Source organism: Octopus bimaculoides, chromosome 20 (assembly GCF_046866305.1).
Source record: "Octopus bimaculoides isolate indiv1 chromosome 20, ASM4686630v1, whole genome shotgun sequence".
NCBI lineage: Eukaryota > Metazoa > Mollusca > Cephalopoda > Octopoda > Octopodidae > Octopus > Octopus bimaculoides.
The window spans coordinates 7,656,083-7,669,141 of NC_142947.1; the positions used below are offsets into that span (position 1 = coordinate 7,656,083).

At 37.6% G+C, this 13,059-nt stretch overlaps 1 protein-coding gene across 1 annotated transcript; it reads right to left on the minus strand.

The window, feature by feature from the left end:
• Window positions 1–414: 414 nt before the first annotated feature.
• Window positions 415–10,017, minus strand: LOC106869854 (large ribosomal subunit protein mL39). Its single transcript, XM_014915777.3, has 10 exons — window positions 9,863–10,017; window positions 6,945–7,145; window positions 6,182–6,321; window positions 5,705–5,804; window positions 4,722–4,783; window positions 3,581–3,693; window positions 2,683–2,830; window positions 2,044–2,118; window positions 1,627–1,674; window positions 415–661 (listed from the first exon to the last, which is right to left on the minus strand). The coding sequence occupies exons 1-10, from the start codon at window positions 9,933–9,935 to the stop codon at window positions 569–571; spliced, it is 1,053 nt and encodes a 350-aa protein (XP_014771263.1). The 5' UTR covers window positions 9,936–10,017; the 3' UTR covers window positions 415–568.
• Window positions 10,018–13,059: the final 3,042 nt, after the last annotated feature.

Consider the following 13,059-nt stretch of genomic DNA (forward strand, 5'->3'; position numbering starts at 1 on the left):
GTGAGTTCAATTTCTGATGGCGTGTTTTGTCTTTGAGCAAGACCCTTTATTCCATGTTGCTCCAGTTCACTCAGCTGGCAAAAATGAGTAGTACCTTCATTTCAAAGGGTCAGCTTTGTCATATTCTGTCTCATGCTGAATCTCCCTGAGAACTATGTTAAGAGTATGTGTGTCTGTGGAGTGCTCAGCCACTTGCACATTGATTATTTGAGCAGGCTGTTCTCTGATCAGATCAACCGGAACCCTTGTCATCGTAACTGACAGAGTGCCAGTTATGTGTTGTTGACATACCACACACAGCCCTCCAACCACTGTCCAATCCAATAATATCACACAATCCTCTGATCACTGTCCACTACAATAACATCACACACCCCTCAGACCATTGTTCATCCCAGTAACACCAAAACAATATCGACTGACAAAATTAAATTTATTCAAATATCTACAAAAGAATATAAAACTGAACTGAAATATCTTGAGTGGAGTCGGAGGATTACCACTGTAAAGTTGAGTGTTCAGGATTAACAAAAGAATATCATTGGGTACAGTGTAGCAAGGCTTGACATTAGGGTAGCATCTGGGTGTCTTGCTGTACAGGTTCTGGTTGGCTTTTCTCTGCTTCTATCTTTTTCCGTACATTTGGGTAAGTACACCAGTTCTGAAAATGAATAGGAAAATAATCTCATTAAATATTTTGTTACCATATTTTTGTTGAGATACTCTGCGTTTACTTCGAGTGATTGACATTAAATGTAATGAAGAATTTAGTAAAATAACTTAGTTATTTCGTATGTAGGAGTGTTTGTGATACATAAATCAATACAGTAGTCATCTAAACTTAGTTATTATTAACCCTTTAGCATTTAAACTGGCCTTATCCGGTCCAAATATTCTTGTTTAATGCTTAAGCAGCCAGATCTGGATTCTCACACCTACCCTACTATGTTATTCTAAAAATAAACAATCCCATCATCAAAATCTCAAGATAATGCATGATTAATTTAAAACAATGTGAATTGATAAGCATTACATTTGAGAGAAAAATCTGAACACTAAAAGGGTTAAGCTGGTATTAGGAACAAATTAACACTAAGTTTTGGTGGGAGATTTGAGGTCAAGTTACAAGATAATAAGTAAGGGTTACATTACAGAACAATCATTTGCTTGTTTGATGGCTCCAGTTAAGAAGTATTTAGGGACTCTATCTTGTGAAAATTAGGAACCATGTGATAATTAGGGATCATAAGAAGATAGCATTAATAATTCTGTATTTATTCATGCATAGCAAAAAACCCTTTTCAGAGTAGACCCCTTATAACCAGGAGTGTATTATACTGGTTTTGTGTATTTTGTGATGGTCAAATATCTATCTATCTATCTATTTACACACACACATCCATAGTGTGTTTGTGTTTATATATAAAACAATCTGCAATTACTTTAGGACCAACCAGCTGGACACATTACATACAAATAATATTTTTTTCTGTGATCTATTTACTAAAAGCTAGGAGTGTTTGTGATACATAAATCAATACAGTAGTCATCTAATACAGCTGTGGCTGAAGTAAAGACTGTCCTACACTAACAGCCAATGTTACAGTGAGCTGACAGTGAACTTACCAGTTTCTGGGACTGTTTCTCCAATAAATTGTATGTCCATTGGTGGAGCTGGCAATGAAACAGAAAGACAGAGGAATTCAGATGGATATTGTTGTTTTTCTCAAATGCAACTGACCAACGCTACAGACTCGCTTGTACATTACTGACTAACACTACAGTCTCTTTCAAACACAACTGACAAACATCAGTCTCTCTTACACAATTGGCCAATGTTAGCCTCATTATGAAACTACAGACCAATCATTCATTTCATCCACATATATTGTCAGTTACTCCTGCCTGTGTGAAATCTTCCTCTACTCATGTAAGTCAACAATAATTATGTTTCTTTAAGGATGATGATGATAGAGATGATGATGATGGTGATGTCAATGAGGACAGCTACAATGAAACAAGAAGCAAGGGCATGTTACCTACCCAGAACTGGTTTGGTATCGCTACTCCTTGTACTCTTTGTAACTTTCCATAGTCAGGACATTCAATATTATGTATCTGAAAATATTTAAGAGTAGTAGTAATCAGTGTATTCTACTAGGGTGACAAAAGATCAATATAACAGAGATTGAACAGTAGGGTCCCCCAGCATGAGAGGGACTAAACAGTAGGGTCTTGCAATATATATGTATAAAACAGGGGCTGAATTTTAGGTTATCTTGACATGACAGTGGCTGTTATATGGTTTCAAAATGAGAGGCTGGCAGCAACTGTGAAGTACCTCAAAATGACAAGGGGCTGAAATGTTGGTCTCTGAAGATGATAGGAGTTGAACTCTATGGTCTGTTAATCATGATAGCAAGGCTGAAGTGTAGGGTCTTTTAACATGATAGAAGCTGTTATAGGGGGTTTTCAACATGAGAGATGCTAAACTAATGAATCCTTCAGTGTGTCAGGGGGCTAACTTATAGGATTTTGACATGACAGGAAATTTACAGTGAGGTTCGCTCCAGAAGACAGGGACTGAACTGCAGGGTCTCTCAACATAATATAGACCTTTGGACTGTAGGGTTCTCTCAATAAGAGAAAGTTTGATAAAAATGATAAGAAAGTGAAACATACTGCTGTAAGTGAAAATCTACACAGATGGGCTGTGGAGGATATCATGGGTCCCTGGCTGATATCAATATGATCACCAACACGATACAGGTTTATACTATCTCCGGTACTGGATTGAGATGCAATGCTGGGAATCTGCTGCAATTTGAATCTGAAAATAAAGTTGTCATTTCTCATATATATTTTACATCAAGGTTTCAATTTCAGCTTTGGCTTTGTTTTCATAAATATATATACGGTTGTCATAATTATATTTATAACTCAACACACAAAATACTCAACCCATTAGCATTTAAACTGGCCATATCCGGCCAAAATATTCTCCTAATTTTATGTTCAAACTGGCCAGATCTGGTCTAAGCAATCATGTCATTGACATCTCAAAGCTACAAGATCATGCATAACTAATTCAAATGGATGTGAATAAATAGGCATTACATTTAACAGAATAACCTGAATACTAAATGGTTAATTGTGGTCGTCTTTTTGTTAGCCAGACAGACTGTGAGGCAAGCAAAGTAAGCTGCCTTGCTCTAAAACACTCCATACACTGAATTCACCACTATGAGACCAATGACACCATTCAACCTCATATTACAAATGTGTATGTGTGTATCTACACGTACGCATTTGTACACACAAGAGGTTAAGAAATTTACTTCACAACCACATGGTTTTTGGGTTCAGTCTCAATGTGTGACACCTTGAACAAGTGACTTCTACTATAGCACCAGGGTGACTAGTGCGTTGGTAGATAAAAACCAACAGAATAACTCCCATCCAGACACAACACAACTTCTGGACAACACAGATGTTATCCATACATCATACAACAGCCACACACACAAGGTATAGATAGACAAGTATGTACTACTAAATAGAAGTAAATAAAGCTATGAACCTGTTGTGTTGGAACATTTCTCTTGCTGTCTGTTCGTTGACTGTTAGAGGTTCAAACCTGTAATCCTGGTACTGGAGCTTAGAACCAATAGAGCTGAGGGCGTATAATTCTCTCTGCAGATAAATAAAAGATCTGTACTGTAGTGGTGGTGGTGTTAATGGTGTTAGTGGTGAGGGTGTCAGTGGTGTAGTATGGTTGGTAGTGTACATCAAGTTATCACAACATAAGATTTTACATTAATATTTATGCAAATCAGTTTACCAAATCCCTTGTCAACATCGACAACAGTAAGAACAAGATCTTACTTACCCACAACATATTTAAGACTTTATAATATCATGGCTATGACATATGTAGACATCCTAGACTGTACCTTAGCTTACCCATGATGATGATCATCATCGTCATCATTTAGCATCAGCTTTTTATGCTGGCATGGGTTAGACTGAAACTGGTAAGCTGGAGAGCTGTACCAGGTTCCAACCTGATTTGGCAGGGTTTCTATGGCTGGACACCCTTCTTAATGCCAACCATTCCAAGAGTGTAATGGGTGCGATTCACATGACACCGGCATTGGCCCTGACTATGATTTCACTTACATACTTAAGACAACAGAGCTATAACATACATAGACGTCTTAGATTATGACCCTGCTATGGGTGCTTTCATGTGCCACCAGCACCTATTACTTGATATTAATTTCTTTTACAGTTCTGTACACTGCACCATGCCACAGCTACCCCCTGTTTCTGTGAGCTACTCCTTACCACAGGTACTCACTAAATCTTCGATGTAGACACCTAATCTGTTAGAAATAGCAACTAAATTCTGTTGGCTCAAATGCTAACATTTCAAATAAACAGGGATACACTGGTTAATGTAGTTCTACATTGAAATCCTTAGAGAAAAAAAGACGTGATGGTCATGACTGGGTTGTCATTGATTATAAATCAGCTGATTGAGTTGATCTATACACAATACCTATTTCTTTAAACAAATATATGCCTATGTATGTATGTATGTATATATAAATGTATGCCAGTAAAAATACACATATACACACACACAAAGCATATACAGATGCATGTGAATATATTTGTGTGTGTGTGTGTAAAAGACAGAGATGATGTAGGAGACATACCAAAGTTGGCTTCCAGTTCGGTAAATTCAGGTCAGCATCATATACAAAACTGCCACTTTTTACTGCAGACAAAGAACAATGTTGTTAATTACAGCAACGAGGTGGAAGATGTTGGAAGTGGGAGAAGAAGAAGAGCAAATATGAAGTATTGATTAAAATATATACACATATAATGTGTTTGTGTGAGTGCATGTATACATATATATAAAATTATATTTGGAGAGACAGACAGTCGCATATATTTATGTACACACACATCGAGAGAGAGAGATATGCGTGTATGTGTTTATGCATGTACATGCATGTATATAAACATGCATACATACAAATATGCATATGCATATATTATATGTATGACATGCATTGTTGAGAATAATGTATGACCACTCAGTCAAAATGTAAAACAAATATGTTGTTAGTCAATAACCAGCACACAAAGAATTTGTTTGAAATGTAAAAAGTCTATGCAGAGTCTACCCCACTTTCTCTCGTTAATTGTGTAACCTGAACTGGTACACCATGTACCACATGCCAGACACATAAAAGAGACACATGGCAAGAAAGGTAGGGGACGTAAAACCCAAATAAGTCATTGCTGATTCCACCTATTGTTGCACTCCGCACTTATGAGGGGGTGCTGAAAAGTTCCTGGCTTTAAAGAGGCCCACATACCTACACACACACATGCATACATATTTACAGACAACCATATATCCATACACACACATGCATATATACATACAGAGACATATTCATAACACATTCAGTGTTGATGTAAATAAATATTTGACTTCGGGTATGAAGGAAGAACAAAAGGTTAACAACTCGAATTGCGTAAAAAGCCCCATGATGGGGTTATTCAATCTACAAAGGATTTAGGGCCAGAGTAAAATTGACAACTATGGTAATAACTTGCCTTTTGAAGGCTTTACTGACCACAGGCAGGTTAAAAGTGAAGGTTGGTATTTAAAGTTGACACTCACCATTAGGGGATGGGAAGCGACACAGCTCCACATGGTAGTCATCTTTAAATGCTGACATTAAAACGTAACCCAGTATAAAAGAGCAGGACCTCCAAAATGCCTGAAAATATATAAATTACATTTGATAACTGTGGCTGATATCAGGAACACACACATATTATATAAACACACAAACACACTGTATAAACACATGCATACAGATGAAAAAACATGAACACATGCACAACCCTGGAATCAAGGAGGGAGCCATTATATAGCCATTTGACCTGCTAGAAATTTCAACCAAATCTACCTCAATTCCACTGAACCTTATTAAAAACAAAGGAAGGAAATATTAGATAATGTAATCCTAGATACAGTTTTTCTGAATAATAGATGGGATGGACACATCTGGAATGTCTTTGATCATAGAAATGGTGGACCAAAGCTGAGTTGAAGTGTAGAACAACAACAACAACAATATATTGAAGTACTTACTCTGTTGACTTCTTGACAGTCATCCTCTTTGAAATGAAGGAAGCTGAGTTGACAGTCTTCAACAAGAGGTCGATGCATGTCCCATATCTGACCATTAACACATGCCACTACTGACCGCTTCATTAACAACTCTGCTATGTCTGTAGGCAGAACATAAAACAAATTTAGAAGAAAAGCTTAATATATGTATACATATGTATGTAAATATATATATATATATATATATATGGAAAAAAAGTCAAGGTAAAAAATGCTAAAATAATTTTATCAAAAACATTTCAGTTTCGGTTTCAGTCATTGAGACATTTTCAACCTTAAGAATGGAAAACAATTAAATTTTGGAAAAATTAAATGAAAAATTTTTTAAAAGAATATTTGCATAGTATTTAAATACAAGGGGCATTTTCCTTGTTTCTGCCTGTCTCTGTCTCTCTTGTTTACTCTTGTAACCCACAAGAGTAAACAAGAGAGAGACAAGGAAAATGCCCCTTGTATTTGAATACTATGTAAATATTCTTTTAAAAAACTATCCTTGGATAGTTGCCAGTTACTTGTGTGTAACATTCTCAAAAGCTGTGTGTTCAATCTAAATACTCAAGGACACACTAGCAGTAGATTTGGACACATAACCTTTATCCATCTGTCTGACCTTTGACATGATAGAAGGTCAACAGTGAAACCTAGAGGTCATTGTTAAAATCTACCTACATAGAAGGGATGTAGGACTTCTTGATGGGGGAAGTTAGAAAGAAAGACTACTTACGCATGGCACAATTAAAGGGTGTTGACAAACCCTTGTTCATGATTAGAGTACAATCCTCAGGAGCACCCACATGTTCCACTCGGATCTTCTCAATCCTTTTGAAAAAGGACAGCTGCCGTTTCTTCTCCTCATCAAACAATTCATTTTGTCTCTTCCGGATCTCAGCTGGGTTCTTCTTTTGGGAGCAGTAGGTCTGATAACCTGAAATATGACATATTTAGGGATCTCAGAACTGGAATGACACAAGGAACAGGACTGGTATTGTAGTATTAAACAGGGGGTGGGGTGGCAGTGTATCATAATGTGAGTGGGGATGGGGAATATACAGTGTAGGTGGGATGGGTCTTATGTAGCACTGCAGCCTTCACCACTTCAAACTAAGTCTTCCTTGGTTTTCCTCATCAGTGAGTTCCACTAACTTGGAGTGTTCAGTACTTTCTCATGCAACAGTTATCCTCCATGCACATCAGATGCCCATTTCAATGTAGCATTCTCTCTTCTACACCTGATTCCTCACACATACAGTTTTTCTCTCAACTCATTTGTACTCTGGTATTCAGGTGCACTAACATTACACACGCATGGCTGTGTAACAAGAAGTTTGCTACCCAAGCACATGGTTCCAGGTTCAGTCCCACTGCATGGCTTCGGCAAGTGTCTTCCACTAAAGAGATACATTAAGGTAAAAAAAAACAAAAAAAAAACACTGGGGTCAATTTGTTGACTAAAACCTCTTCAAGGCAGTGCCCCAGTATGGTCAGAGTCTAATCATTGAAACAAGTAATAAGTAAAAGGTATCCATCGAAGTATGCCGCTTTCATTTCTTTATAGCTTTTGCAATCAAGGCTTTTGTCTCATTACCATGCATTATTGCAGTTGTGTCTACTGTCTGCTCTTCACTCTGAGGAAGAAGGCATTTGTAGCCAAATGAGGTAATATTGATGATTAAATTTCAATTAAATATAACATTTGATCACTTGTTTTCTTTATTCAAAATTCGGACAGAACTTATGGAATGACCTGATATATATGAGTATATGTGTGTATAAAACAGACACAGACACACACAATAGGCTTCTGAACAGTTTCTGTCTAGCATTTTCACTAACAAGGCATGGGTCAGTTTGAAGCTATAATAAAAGACATTTGTCCGGGGTGCCACACAGTGGAATAGAACCTGAGACCACAAGGACCTGAAGTGAATTTCATAACCACACAGCTACGTATGCACCTATATTATAATTAATTACTCATAGTTTCCTTTTATTGAATGAGCTAGAAAACACCCATATTAATATTGATGGATGGTTGGGAAAGGAACTATTCAAATACTCCCACACTATTTATCCACCTTTATGTTTGCTAATGTTTGGAATGTACAGATATTCACTGGTAACATGTCAAAATCTTCACAAAAAGAAGTGGTTATCATTTTAGTTGTATGAATTACAAATCGGATAACGGGATACATTCCTGAAGTCTTTATTCAACAGTTAAAGGAATTCTTGAGTTCTTGCAGCTCCCTTCTTCACAACATTACAAGCGGGTACTGAAAAGTTCCTGGTTTTGGGTAAAAGAAAATACAGGAGGATCAGTTAATTATGATTTTATTCAACATAATCCCCTCTCAGATTCACACACTTATTGCGGTGGTCCTTCAGTTTTTCTAAGCCCTGTAAAAGAACTCGGGAAGTTGGACCATCAATCAAGCCTTTTGGGATACGCTTAAAGTCAGGAACTTTTCAGCACCCCCTTGAATAGTCAGTATTTCCATGGCAAATACTAACACTTATTGAGCTTGTTAGGTGCTATCTGATGGTCCATCTGCATGCAAGAGTTCCATGGGGACTTTACAAAGGACCCCAATACTTATTATTATTATCAATATTATTGTTATAAAGGCAGCAAGCTGACAGAATTGTTAGCATGCCGGGCAAAATGTTTAGTGATATTTTGTCTGTCTTTATGTTCTGAGTTCAAATTCTGCCGAGGTCAACTTTGCTTTTCATCCTTTTGGGGTTGATAAAATAAGTATCAGTTGAACACTGGTGTCGACGTAATCGATTTAGCCCCATTCCCCCTAAATTGCTGGCCTTGTGCCAATATTTGAAACCATTATTATTGTTATTGAGATGAAATGTCAAGGCAAACATTATATCCGATCCCTTTAATGATATAATAGTTCCTTCAGTTGTTGTTTAGTCTCGGGTCCAAACCTTGATCTAGCCGACCTATGATCAAATGACATGCCAGCCACGACTATCCTATCTTTTTTCCAGGCATTATGCATCTAGATCACATAATTCGATGTGTTCTTCCTCTTTTTTTTAAAGATGGTAGAGATGCTAGAAAGCGTAGCCAGATCTTTCAGAGAGATTTCGCTGCTATTTTTAACAAGTTAAATGATAATTTAGAACAGACACAGGCAACCTTTTTCGAGAAGGCTCATCATCCGTTCAAAGTAATTCTTTGTTCGGTTTGTTATTTAGAAAGTCCCACGGGCCGCAGTTTGACCTTTTCTAAATCTGAGGATGCCCCATTGAACAATGAGGGGAGGGAGCTGTGCCGTCCAGTGCATCCCTTTAGCGATAGGAATGGATAGAAGCGGGACAGGAGAATCTGCGATAGGGTTTCGATTTTCAGCAGTGTTTCTGACTTGCATTTATTTACATCACTATACTCAGTGAAAGAGGCATTAACACTTCATAGTCAAAGTACTCCGTCCTCTTCATTCGCTTATAAATAAGAATAACCATAAATAATCTTTGTTGTTACCACACTGTCTTAAATGAACAACGTTCTGTCGAAAGACAACGAACACAACAAGCTATCAAATCCCCCTTGCTAACAGACCAATCATTACTAAAATAATAATTATTATTGTAACTACAATATTCAATCAATATATATATACTCACGAGAGAAACTGCTCCATGCAGAGAGCCATCGTAGAGGTCGTCTGTTAACACACAGAGCAGCCATTGAACACATGTAAGTGTAGCATGCCACTTACCGATGTCACCTAACTAACCGTTCCTTCTAATAAAAAGGCCGCTCTTAGTATTCTTAATATTCTTAATATTCTACATTCTTACTCAGGTATTGCTTTAATGTTTATTCGAAGACTTGAGTTTTGCACCTACCTCTAAAGCATTATCAGAGAATATTTGAGAAAAAAAGAAAACATGTTCCATGTAACTTCGGAATCACGCATAAACATATTGGTCAAACTAAAGGGTTTAACCCGAGCAAAAAAAAAAGAAAAAAGAAAAAAAATAGTGTAATAGGTGTAAAACAACTTGCTCTAAACGAATATGAAAAAAAAAAAAATGCGCGCTCGCGAACGGGGGTGGGTGGTGGAGGAGAGGACACGGAACATTCACATCGTCAGACCTTGACCTTTAAACTCCAGTGTTTGACCCGAGCAAAAAAAAAAAAAAGTGTAATAGGTGTACAACAAAGTGTAGTAAACGAATATGAAGAAAAATGCGCGCTGGGGGTGTATATGCATACACACACACATGTCTGAGTGATTTGCATGCAATGTACATATATAGAGAGTGGGCTAGAAATAATTATATATAAATAAATACACGCACACACACACACACACACACACACACTGTGGTATGACGTCAGCAACTCGGGAGCTGACCGCTGACCGGAAGAGGAAGAGGGGCAGAGGGACCCTCGATTGGGATTTCGTGCCTTTTATTCGAGCGGGGTTGTTGCGACGCGAGGACGTGCGAGGCGATCGTCCAGGTGAGGGAGAGGCAGCTGCTATTTCTAGCGTTCTTCAGGTCGGGCCAGGCGCAGGGACAGGATACCGCAGGACAGACTCTTCTTCGGTACTTTCCAGGAAGTAATTAACCCCCTCCTCCCCACATCAGAACTTTCCCGGAAGTAATTAAACCCCTCCTCGGAACTTTCCAGGAAGTAATTGATCCCCTCCCCCTTCCCCATGCTCGGAACTCTCCAGGGAGTAATTGATCCTCTTCCTCCCCCTCCTCGGAACTTTCCAGGAATGAAGTAATACCCTCACCTTCCTTGGAACTTTCCAGAAAGTAATTAATCCCCCTCGTCCCCTTCCTCGGAATTTTCCAGGAAGTAATTAAATCCCTCCCCTTCCTCCCCAAATAAAAATAGGAAATACACTACATAACAACAAGTAAAGAAACTGATCAGCCAAAACCTACTTATATTCTTTTGTGAACCTCTAAAAAATTGCATTACAAAAAATGTTGACGCACCTGACTATTAAAGTCTTTAAGATTGGATTTTGTACCTTTGACCATTACAGTATCAAAGAAGCAAAGGATTAAATCTAATCAAACCAAGACTAAACTCCTAACATCCTGTGCCCACCTAACAAAGGGACACACCTGAACATACTCATTTACAAAGCTCTACATACGTGAATAAATTCTAAACAATAGGTGCAGGTGTGACTGTGTAGTAAGAAGCTTCCCAACCAAAGGGTTCCGGGTTCAGTCCCACTGCGTGGCACCTTCGGCAACTGTCTTCTACTATAGCGTCAAGTTGACCAAAGCCTTGTAAGCGGATTTGGTAGATGGAAATTGAAAGAAGTCCATTATATATATGTTAATGTATATGTTTGTGTGTCTGTGTTTGTCCCACCACCATTGCTTGACAACAAAAGAGGTCAAATTATTGGTGCTCGTATGGCAAGTGCTAGCGTAATGAAAACAGCCAAAATGCTTGGTGTATCAAGAAGTACTGTCTCGAAAGTAATAACAGCCTTTGAGAAAGAAGGAAAAACCTCCTCATCGAAACGAAACTCCAGAAGAAAACCAAAACTTTCAGATAGGGACCATTGGACTCTTATGTGAAACGATCACAAAAAAACAACTCCCAAAATTCCTGCAGAGCTTAATGACCACCTCAAGAACCCAGTTTTCACAAAAACTGTTCGCTGGGAGCTGCACAAAGCCAGATTTCACAGGAGGGCTGCAATCAGAAAATCACTACTTTCAAAAACAAACATTGCAAAACGTTTTACTTCATGGCAGAATTAATAGTGAAGACTATTTAAGCATTTTATCTGATCAAATTCATCCTATGGTTGCGGAACTGTTTCAGTATTATTGAACATTCTCGAAATTATTGAACATTTATGGTGCATTTTAGAAAAACAAATAAGGAGTTGATATCCTCCACCGTCATCACTACAAGAACTGGAGACTGTTTTAGCTGAAGAATGGACAAAAATTCTTTTGGAAACAATTCAAACTTTGTATGAGTTCATACCTTGTAGAATTCATGTTGTAATTACTGCCAAAGGTGGTCTTACCCCATATTAAAATAAATTTGTTTGAAATTTTAAGGTGTTTCCTTTATTTTGTCCAACCCCTGAATATGTATGTGTGTGTGTGTGTGTGTGTGTGTATGTGTTTCCTTGTTTGATAGTTTAAGCATGTGTCACCATCATTGAAATGGGATTGCTTGTTTTGAATATTCTGTGTAAACACATTCACATGTTCAGCCATGGGCCATGGGGAAACTTTACTTTGCTTGGAAATATGTAGGTATATATGTGTTTATAAATATGTGTGTGTGTGTATATATATATACATATACATACATATATGTATGTATAGACACATACACACACACTCACGCACAAACACATATTGTAAGTTACCATATGAGACTGAAAAGAGAAAATGTTATCGTTTATGTCTTACATTGTATATTACAACACAGACAGCCATAAAATAACTTTACTCAGTGAGAATAAAAAAGAAAGATACATTCCATATTGATAGAAAATCTGAGAAGAGAGACCCATTTACCTTTGAATATAAAACCTTTACAGACAAACAACTGACAAGATTATATTGCATTCTTTTTGTCTCCTTTCTATTCTTTTCTTGTTTATTATTTTCATGTGGTCCATCATGCTTCTATAATAGCAGCCCTCCCTTTTTCATTGACTAACTGTTTCTCTATTGTCCTTTTTGACACAGAAACTTATATATATGGGAATAAGGGCAGCATTTTCTTTATACTTGGAAACCACCCATTTTTTTCAAAGAAAGGAGTGAATGCTGTAGTTTCAGGATGTTTCACCATTCCTCCTCCTCCTCCTCCTCCT

Bases quoted from the DNA above. Each gene is read 5' to 3' on its own strand.
- LOC106869854 (XM_014915777.3), bottom strand. From the start codon at position 9,935: ATGTGTTCAATGGCTGCTCTGTGTGTTAACAGACGACCTCTACGATGG. The intron at 2,831-3,580 runs GTTCATAGCTTT...CTTTATTTTCAG, and splicing joins GAAATGTTCCAACACAACAG to ATTCAAATTGCAGCAGATTC. The intron at 2,119-2,682 runs GTATGTTTCACT...AAATATTTTCAG, and splicing joins GTAGATTTTCACTTACAGCA to ATACATAATATTGAATGTCC.